At 47.0% G+C, this 10811-nt stretch overlaps 1 protein-coding gene across 1 annotated transcript; it reads left to right on the forward strand.

Annotated features, from left to right (window-relative positions):
• Positions 1 to 659: 659 nt before the first annotated feature.
• On the forward strand, positions 660 to 6744 carry Tchh (trichohyalin). Its single transcript, XM_057793608.1, has 3 exons — positions 660 to 797; positions 1517 to 2543; positions 2808 to 6744. Exons 1-3 carry the CDS (start codon positions 660 to 662, stop codon positions 5828 to 5830), a joined length of 4188 nt encoding a protein of 1395 aa, XP_057649591.1. The 3' UTR covers positions 5831 to 6744.
• The last annotated feature ends 4067 nt before the right edge of the window (positions 6745 to 10811 follow it).

The raw sequence follows: 10811 nt of genomic DNA on the forward strand, positions 1-10811 counted from the left end.
AGTTGAGGCGGGCAACATGCATTCTGCTTTTCTGCCTTGCTGTATCTAAATGTTACAATGTTTTATTTTGATGAGGAAGCACTCTGTAATCTTAGAATTGATGACATGAAGTAGTCTCTTATGGGCTACACATTTAAGGAATAATTCACATCTTCTTTTCACTGTTCTGTTTGTTGCCAGGTTTTTGCAGACACAATTGTCTATACATATTTACTTTTAATGATGCTCAAGCCCTTCTTTCACACACTCCTTGGCTTTTACCTACCCTTTTTGCTCAGCTTTAGGGGTTGCTATGAGTAGCAGCATATAGAATTTAGATTCTTACCCTCATCTCTTCATTATCTGCTCTGAAATATGTCAAAACAAAAAAAAAAGGGGGAGGAGGATGTGGGTAGTTCACACTGATGGACAATGAAAAGTTGACTGTAATATGCTTTGAAGATGATTTCCTTGGCTTAGAATTTTTCGATGTTTCTCTTCCTCCTTTAGAATACAATATTGAGGGGTAAAATGCAAGTTGCTATCTCAACCACTAGTGGAAAGACTAAAGAGCTGTCTAAATCAGTGTGAGTGAAGTCTCCCTAAAATCAGAAGCAGAGGCTTGATTCTGAATCCTATCTTACTGTTCTAGGTTTACTTGAATTTGAAGAAAAGAAAACATGTCTCCACTTCTAAGAAGCGTTATTGACATCGCTGAAGTTTTCGATCATTATGCCACACATAGCTGTGAAGGAGCATCACTGAGCAAGAAAGACCTGAAGAACCTCCTTGAAAGGGAACTTGGAGATGTCCTCCAGGTAAGACCTGACCAGAAAAAGAAATCTATGGATGTGGGGCTATCACTTTTCTTCCCAAGAAAGACCAGAGCAAAGAATATTGATTAAAATGGATTTTTCAACATGACAGGTCTACATTACATCATCACTCATTTTAAAGCCTGAGGTATTTAAATTGGTGTCGTAATCTGTACTAAAAGAAGTTAATAGCATGTATTTAGTAGACTTGATATTGTTAATGGGAATGAAGTGTTAATTAATAGGGTATTACCACTAATGGTGCCTAATCAAGTTAATAGACTTGAAGGAACTTTTCTGTTCCCAACTTTCAGTAACTGAAATCTGCCTGTTTCTCAACTAAAATGGTGTCGCTGTAAGTATCTTAGTTCTTCAAACACGGAATAGAAATTAAATCAGGAGTATTGGCTTTTTCAAACAAAAATGTCCTTTGGAAATCTTAATAAATTTTATTTTATTGATCACAACGGACAAGTTCATCTTGCATCTTATTCAGCTATCTAGAAAGAATTTGTGGTTTTGATCAGCAAACAATTACAAAAATTTCCAACTTTGACATGAGTTGTCCACATATCGTGTTAGAAAGCAAGACAACATACACTAAGCATTTTCTAATTACACTAAGTATCTCCTGATCTCAGCACAACATAAATAAGTGTGAGAGTGAAAGCTTACTACGTGTAAATAATTAATTATAAAACCTTTGCTTTAATCTTTCATAGAGACCACATGACCCTGAGACGGTAGATGTGATCCTAGAACTTCTGGATCGGGACTCCAACGGGCGTGTTGATTTCAACGAATTCCTCCTGTTCCTTTTCAAGCTTGCTCAAGCTTGCTATTCCGCTATCAATCAGGCCGTAGGGCTAGATGAGAAGACAGCCCTGCCTAGAGAGAAGAGGAGCCTGTCACAAGATCGCAGGCAAGAAGACCAAAGGAGATTCGAGCCCCGGGACGTACAACAGGACGAAGAACCCGGGCGCCGAAGCTGGCAGAAAAGACGTGAGCAGGAGGAGCGTGCTGAGGAGCAGAGCAGGAGGCAGGAGAGACTGGAGGAGCGACAGCAGAGGCGAGAACTGCAGGAACTGGAGGAGCGCCTGGCGGAGAAAGAGCCGCTAAGCTGGAGCCAGGGTCCTGATGCTGAAGAGTTTTCCGAGGAAGAGGAACAGCAAAGGCAAGAACTCAGGAGCAGGGAGCAGAGGGAAGAGAGGCGGCTGCAGCAGCTGCGCGACCCCGAGCGCGAGCAGGAGTTAGTGGCTGAGGAGGACGAGGAGCAGACGCAACTCCGGGAGCCCCAGAGTCTCACCCGGAGGTGGCAGAGGCAGCTCGAAAGCGAGGCCGAAGCCCGTCAGAACAAAGTCTACGCTAGACCGCGCAGACAGGAGCCGGAAGAGCGTCAGCTCCGGGAGCAGGAGCAGCGGTCCCGGGAGCTCCGAAGACAGCGCGCCCAGGAGGAGGAGGAACGCCTGGAGCAGCAGCAGCGGTCGCAGAGGCGCCAGGCGGAGGAGCAGCGCTTCCGGGAGGAGGAGCAGCAGCGAGCAGAGCTCCAGGACAGCCTTCTAGAGGAACGCCAGAGGCGTCGTCAGGCTGAGCGCAGGCAACTGCAGGAGGAAAGCCAGAGGCGCCGCACGCTGTACGCCAAACCCAGTGCCAGGCAGCAGAGGGAGGAAGTGCTGCGGGAAGAGCGGCTGCTGCAAGAAGAGGCTCAGCAGCGCCGGCAGCGGGACAGGAAATACCGCCAGGAGGAAGAGCGGCTGCAGCAGGAGGAGGAGCAGCTGCGACGAGAGGAAGAGCAGCTGCAGCGAGAGGAAGAACGGCTGCAGAAGGAAAGGAGGCACCTACAGCAGGAGAGGCAGTATCGCAAGGAGAACGACGTGCAGCGCGAGGAAGAGCAGCTGCAACGGGAGGAAGAGCGACTGCGGCAGCAGGAAGAACGGCTGCGGAAGGAAAGGAGGCGCCTGCAGCAGGAGAGGCAGGATCGCAAGGAGAACGACCTGCAGCGTGAGGAAGAGCAGCTGCAGCGGGACGAAGAGCAGCTGCAGCGAGACGAAGAGCAGCTGCATAGGGAAAGGAGGCGCCTGCAGCAGGAGAGGCAGTATCAAGAGGAGGACCTGCAGCAGGAGGAAGAGCGGCTGCAGCAGGAGGAAGGGCGGCTGCGGAGAGAAAGAAGGCGCCTACAGCAGGAGAGGCAGTATCAAGAGGAGGACCTGCAGAGGCTGCGGGACGAAGGTCAGCGTAGGGATCTGAAGTGGCAGTGGCAACCAGAGAAAGAAACTGAAGCTCGTGGCCGCAGGCTCTTCTCCAAACGCAGGGAGGATGGAGAAGAGATCCGGCAGCTGGAGGATTCTCTGGAGCATGAGAGACGCTCACGTCAGGATCGGCGGCCTCTGCAAGACGAAGCAGAAGAGAAGCGAGAGCTGGAGCAGGAGAGACGGCGGCGACAGCAGCGTGACCGGCAATTCCAAGAGGAAGAGCAGCTGCAGCGAGAGCGCCAACGGGAAGCCGCACGACGAGGCGAGAGGCTCCGGGAGGAAGAGCAGCTCCTGAGAGACTCGAGGAGACGGCCACAGGAGGAGGAAAGGCAACTGCGGAAGGAGCGGGAAGAACTGAGGCAAAGACTAGAAGAGAGACAGTTCCAGGAGGAGGAGCTGCGCCGCCAAGAACTTCGGCAAGAGCGCGACAGAAAATCCCGTGAGGAACAAGAGCGCCGCCAGCAGCAGCGTGAAGAGGAGCAGCTCCGGGAGGAAGAGCAGCTCCGTCAGCAACGAGACAGGAAACTCCGCCGGGAAGAAGAGCGCCTGCAGGAGCTCGAGGAAGAGCAGTTCAGGCGCCAGGAACGTGACAGAAAAGTCCGCAGGGAAGAAGAGCGCCTGCAGGAACTGGAGGAAGAGCAGCTGAGACGCCAGGAGCGAGACAGGAAACTCCGCAGGGAAGAAGAGCGCCTGCAGGAACTGGAGGAAGAGCAGCTGAGACGCCAGGAGCGAGACAGGAAACTCCGCAGGGAAGAAGAGCGCCTGCAGGAACTGGAGGAAGAGCAGCTGAGACGCCAGGAGCGAGACAGGAAACTCCGCCGGGATCAAGAGCGCCTGCAGGAGCTCGAGGAAGAGCAGTTCAGGCGCCAGGAACGTGACAGGAAAGTCCGCAGGGAAGAAGAGCGCCTGCAGGAACTGGAGGAAGAGCAGTTCAGGCGCCAGGAACGTGACAGGAAACTCCGCCGGGATCAAGAGCGCCGTCAGGAGCTTGAGGAAGAGCAGCTGAGGCGACCGGAGCGTGAGGACAGAAGATTCCGCCAGGAACAAGAGCGCTGCCAGCAGCGGCGTGAGGAGGAGCAGCTCCGGGAGGAAGAGCAGCTCCGTCAGCAACGAGACAGGAAACTCCGCAGGGAAGAAGAGCGCCTGCAGGAACTGGAGGAAGAGCAGTTCAGGCGCCAGGAATCCGACAGAAGATCCCGCCAGGAACAACAGCTTCGCCAGGAGCGCCGTGAGGAAGAGCAGCTCAGGCGCCAGGAACGTGACAGGAAACTCCGCCGGGATCAAGAGCGCCTGCAGGAGCTCGAGGAAGAGCAGTTGCAGGACAGGAAGTTCCCCCGGGAACAAGAGCTCAGGCGTGACAGGAAACTCCGCCGGGAAGAAGAGCTCCGCCAGGAACTGGAGGAAGAGCAGCTGCGAGACCGAAAGTTGAGGGTGGAGGAGCAGCTTCGCAGGGAGCGCGAGGCAGAGCGGCAGCGCGGACAGGAACGTGACAGAAAGTTCCGCCGGGAACAAGAATTCCGCCAGGAACTAGAGGATGAGCAGCCTAGGGATAGAAAGTTCCGCCGGGAACAAGAGCTCAGACGCGACAGAAAACTCCGTGAGGAAGAAGAGCGCCTGCAGGAACTGGAGGAAGAACAGCTGAGACGCCAGGAGCGAAACAGGAAATTCCGCCGGGAAGAAGAGCGCCTGCAGGAACTGGAGGAAGAGCAGTTCAGGCGCCAGGAGCGAGACAGGAAACTCCGCAGGGAAGAAGAGCGCCGTCAGGAGCTCGAGGAAGAGCAGCCTAGACGCCAGGAGCGTGAGAGGAAACTCCGCCGGGAAGAAGAGCGCCTGCAGGAACTGGAGGAAGAGCAGTTCAGGCGCCAGGAGCGAGACAGGAAACTCCGCAGGGAAGAAGAGCGCCGTCAGGAGCTCGAGGAAGAGCAGCCTAGACGCCAGGAGCGTGAGAGGAAACTTCGCCAAGAAGAAGAGCGCCGTCAGGAGCTCGAGGAAGAGCAGTTGCAGGACAGGAAGTTCCCCCGGGAACAAGAGCTCAGGCGTGACAGGAAACTCCGCCGGGAAGAAGAGCGCCTGCAGGAACTGGAGGAAGTGCAGCTGCGAGACCGAAAGCTGAGGGTGGAGGAGCAGCTTCGCAGGGAGCGCGAGGCAGAGCGGCAGCGCGGACAGGAACGTGACAGAAAGTTCCGCCGGGAAGAAGAGCTCAGGCGCGACAGAAAGCTCCGTGAGGAAGAAGAGCTCCGCCAGGAACTGGAGGGAGAGCAGCTGAGACGCCAGGAACGTGACAGGAAATTCCGTGAGGAAGAAGAGCGCCGTCTGGAGCGCGACCAGAGATTCCGCGGGGAACCAGAGCTCCGGAATGAAAGGGAGGGACATCAGCGGCGCCGCCAGGAACTCGAGGACGAACAGCTTCGCTTTGAGGAACAGCAGCGTCGCCACCAGGAACGCGAGCAACAGCTTCGCCAAGAGCGCGACAGGGAATTCCGGGAGGAGAAGCAGCAGCGCCAGGAACGTGAAGAACTGCAGTTGAGGAGGCAGAAACGAGATGGGCAGTACCAGGCTGAGGATCAGTTTGCCAGGGATACGATTCGTCGTCGTCAGGAAGAGGAACGAAGACGTCGCCAAGAGCGGGAGAGGAAATTTCAAGAGGAGCAGATCCGTAGGCAGGAGGAGCAGAGGCGCCGCCAAGCCTTGGAGACTGGCACGCGCCAGTTTGCCAACGTCCCCGTGCGTTCCAGCCCTCTCTATGAGTACATCCAAGAGCAGAGGTCTCAATACCGCCCTTAAAGGATGCTGCTAGCGCCCTGGCACCAGCCAAAGAAATGTTTCTTTTTCAAGCAAAAGAAAATGAGAAACACTGGGTATCAAATGATAACTCATGTGTTTCTGGTTGTGGGAAAACTCTCTGATCTTAGAATGTCTTTTCCAGAATCTTAAACTATACCCATTTCATTTCTTTCTGTTCCTGTCTCTCATTCTGTCTGGGGTAGTTCTTTATTGCAAGATGTCTTTGTTATTTAGTGCAGATGTGATGCGCACTTTTCAAAAGAAGTCATTTAATTTTTTAAAAAGGAATTTTGTTTGAGGAGCACATTGATTTATTGCCTTCATAGCTTACAAGAATAATGTAACAATTTGATATTCAAAATAGTTGAGCCTCTATTTTTAGTGGTAGATCATGTTAGGAACCCTCATTTTTATAAGTTTAAGTTGACATTTTCTTCGACCTAAATCTCATTTGTCTTTACCTCGATCTTTTTCTTGCATAATTTTGACAACCCTCAAATAATGCAGGGGGTGATTTATGCGAAAAATATCATGTGAAATCAGTTCATAACTGAAAGAAATCTCTCTTAAGAGAAAGACTTGGACAGGAAATTATTTTTGGCATTCTATTTTTATACTTAGCATCACTTAAAATTTCATGAAGCTAAAGCAAGGTGTTTCTCAAACAACTCCAATTCAAAACTGCTGTGATTTGTAGAATTCTGTTCCACTTCCCCAAGTTTTGTTGGGTTTGATAATATTACTACTTTTGTACATGTTGGTTTAGAGGGAACCTACTCAAGACCCTGTAAACATCTTTCTTGTTTGGGTCCAGCAAGAGTTCACAAGGTGATGGAAGAAGGAAAGGGGAAGATGTATGAACAGAGGGCAAATTTATAGAAGTCTCTTGACTAGACTTATCAGCCCACAGTCATTTGAGGCTTAATACTACCTTAAAGACATTCTTGTTGAAACAATTGGTCTGTTAAAAAAAATCAATAAATGTTTAGCAAATAATTATCCTTGTCTGTTTTAATTATGTGCCTACCATACTGCATGTCTAATCTGGAAATGCATATATTTCTAATCACATGGTATTTTTACTATCAGCTATGTCCAAATATGAAAAAAAAAGGTAGAGAGAATCTTCAATTTTTCCCAAATAAGGAGACTCCTATATTATTTAAGAGTAAGACTTGAACAAAAAGTATTAAGATTTGGCATTATATTTTTATGTTAGCACCACTGAAAGTCTTACAAAGCAGAAGTAAGGTATTTCTCAAACACCTCCCATTTAAAACTGCTGTATATGTAGAGTTCTGCTGCATTGCCCCAAGTTTTGTTGGGTTTGAGAATATTACTACTTTGTACATGTTAGTTTAGAAAGAACCTACTCAAAATCCTGTAAACACCTGTCTTACCTGGGGGCCAAGAAGTGTTCCTTGAGTGTTACACAAAGTTAAGGGGACCCTTCATGCATTGCCAATACGACATAGACTCTCCTAGAGTTTTCTTCTTGATGCTGCCTCTTTCCATACCCCTTCTTGCAGTGACTCACACTGCTCACAACAAATATGGCACTTCCAGTGTTTGTTACTATTTCCTTCTAAAGTGGAGCAGCTACTTTGTGTCTAAGCCAGTGATGGAATATTGCCTAAAATTTCTGAGCTCTGTAGACCCAATTAGTGACCCAGGGATTTGAGCAACATAGTCCAGGAATTGCCTGAATCAGAAAATGCTAAATAGTAATTAATACAAATGTCACATTGCCATCTCACAATGCAGACACCCCTGTGCTACCTGCTGAACTGTAGTATTTACTTGAGTTACTAGGGAAAAATTCTAAAGGACCTTATCAAGAATATCACAGCCAGGCATCGGTGGTGCCCGCCTTTAATCCCAGCACTTAGGAGGCAAAGGCGTGAGGATATCTGAGTTTGAGGCCAGCTTGGTCTACAGAGTAAGTTCCAGGACAGCTAGGGATACACAAAGAAAGCCTATCTTAGTTTTAAAAAGAAAGAAATAAAGAAAAAAAAAGAAAGGAAAAAGAATATCACTCTTTTTAATTGTGAGACTCTTGGAAATTGCCCTAAAGCTATAGTCAACACATCAGCCAATGCTAAAAGCTAAGGAGGCTAAGCCTATGGCTCCTGAGTATCATCTGGTTGAATAAGAAGGCCCTTGACTGTAAGGAGTACAGACTCTCACACTTTCACACAACTGGAAGATATTCATCAAAAACAAAGATAAAGGAAATAATCCTTTTGCTCTTTCAAACTATTTCCAACTACATTTTCCCCACATATATTTTTTTCTTCTTAAGTTCTTTGCAGAAGCCCCAGAAGAAATTCATTAATTTTGCTAGGATCCTCATGAAAGATTCCTCTTATAAATCCCCAGGTTCAGAATATGACACTCATCAGTCAAGCTACAGTTCAACAGAGATTGAAGCCATTCAGACCTACAGCATTTTACAAATGAGGAAAACTGGTTTCCACAGAAGAAACTATTGTTTCGTCAATTTTTATTGATGTTCTTTTTGACAAGTGTGTTGGTAAAGCCCCACTCCCTAGCTACTTTTAGCAAAGTGGCAGGCAAACTTGGAGGCCAACCATCTTGTCACAGCCCAGTGCTGTACCTGTCTGAGCAGGACCTTGATATTATTGGGAAGTTGCATGCTTAACTTCAAACTAGAAGTTCTAGTAACATTGTTTCAACTGCTACTGGGAAATAGGATGGAGAATTGTTGTGTAACAGACTTTTCCTGGGGTGGCACAATTCATCAGTTCATCCCAGAACTGGAACAGATCAAAGAAAGAGTTGCACCAATGTCAAACTTGATGAGCCAGTGGGTTTTTAGGAGGTTACTAACAGGGATCTGGGTGAGGAGTAGCTTAGTAGAAGAAGAGGTGACCCAAAAGCAGCTACATCATTAAGAATCCTTTCCCTGACATGTGAAAAGACTCACCAAAGCCACGACTCTGGGGCTCTCAACATAGCTAGCAGGCAGGCTCGTGGGCGGTCCAACAATGTCTTCTCTCTGCAGCTCTGCTGGCCAGTCTCTTTCCCTAACAAGGGCTTACTTCCTTTTATAATACTGGGAGAATATGCTTCCTTTTATACTACTGCTCCTCAAGAGTCTTCCAAGTTTCTGTTTTTCAAGAGTGGTGGAGAGCATTTTTTTTCTTTTAAACCTTCTGAGGTTCATAAGCCTCTTGTTCCTTCCTGGAGGAAAAGCTTCAACTCAGAGGAAAATGCCAAACAAGAGTTTAATATGATGTCATAAAAAGTGGTTCTCCATGTCTCTCTCTCTTTCTTCCTTCCTCCCTCTTCTTCCTCTTCCTCTTCCTCTTCCTCTTCCTCTTCTTCTTCTTCTTCTTCTCTCTCTCTCTGTCTCTCTCTCTCTCTCTCTTTCACATACACACATACATGGGTTTATATGTTGAATTATAAATATTCAGTAACGGGCTGGAGAGTTGGCTCCGCGGTTAAGAGCATTGCCTGTTCTTCCAGAGGTCCTGAGTTCAATTCCCAGCAACCACATGATGGCTAACAACCATCTGAAATGAGATCTGATACCGTCTTCTGGCCTGCAGGCAGACACACAGACAGAATGTTGTATACATAATAAATAAATATATTTAAAAATAAATAAATAAATATTCAGTAACTTGGGATATGCCCTTATATGGAGATGTAATATTTAAAGAGGTAATTAAAATGAGGATATTATTTTAGGTTCTAATCTGATATGACTGCTATCCTCACAGTACAAAAACTTGAACACAGGCACAAACAGTAGTAGAGAGATATAAAAACACAAAAAGAAGGTCATCAAGGGTGAAGGTATGAATAGACAGACCCCTTCCTCATAACCCTCAGTAGTCATCGGGCTGACATCTGGGTCTTGGTCTTCAAGCCTTATGGACTCAGAAAAAATAAATTTATTTAGGTCTCTGTGGTACTTCGTTATAACAGCCCTGGACATGAATACATTATATAAGGTGGAGTTGTGATCCATTGGTAGGTAGGCCAGCTCCTGTATTACCATCTTTATTCTTAGCAATTGTGCAAACAGGTCTTGCTTGGTTGCTTTACTTTTTGTTGCATAATTATCAGATTCTACCTAGCAGGCTAAAGTCTTACAACCTTCAAATAATGCAGGGGAGCAACATCTGCAGAAAAAAACATCCTTACGATGTAAGTCCAGAACTGAAAGAAAGATCTGTTAAGAGTAAGATTTAGCTGGAAAGTTAGAATTTGGCATTATATTTTTATATGTAGCACCAGTTAAAATATCACAAAGCGGGCTGGAGAGATGGCTCAGTGGTTAAGAGCATTGCCTGCTCTTCCAAAGGTCCTGAGTTCAATTCCCAGCAATCACATGGTGGCTCACAACCATCTGTAATGAGGTCTGGTAGCCTCTTCTGGCCTTCAGGCATACATATAGACAGAATATTGTATACATAATAAGTAAATAAATAAATATTTTTTTTAAAAAATATCACAAAGCAAAACAAGGTGTTTCTCAAGCTTCAGAACTCAGAGGTTCTATGATATCATGAAAATAATCCTGTAAGAAAATAAGAATCAAGGGTTCATTCATTCACCATTCAGTCAGTAAATATTTATTGATCTCATGATCTGTACAAAACACTGTTCCAGGAGATACACATGTGGGGATGAAGTAGCGGTTCTGGGCTCTTCCTTCACTTCACTATCTTAAGGTCTTGTGTAAGCACATTGGACTTTTTGGGTTTCCATTGATTTATATTCCATCAACATTATCCCCAGGATTGAAAAAAATTACATTCTATTGAGATGCAGGGGCAGAAGAATCAGGAGCCTGAGGCCAGCTGAGCTACATAATGAGATCCAGGTTAACTTAGTCTACAGACTCAAAAAGAATTCTTTTTTTATTATTTTTTTTATTAATATTTCCACCTGCTCCCCGTTTCCCATTTCCCTCCCCTCCTCCCAAATATTACCCCCTCCCCCCACT

This window comes from Chionomys nivalis, chromosome 18 (assembly GCF_950005125.1).
Source record: "Chionomys nivalis chromosome 18, mChiNiv1.1, whole genome shotgun sequence".
NCBI lineage: Eukaryota > Metazoa > Chordata > Mammalia > Rodentia > Cricetidae > Chionomys > Chionomys nivalis.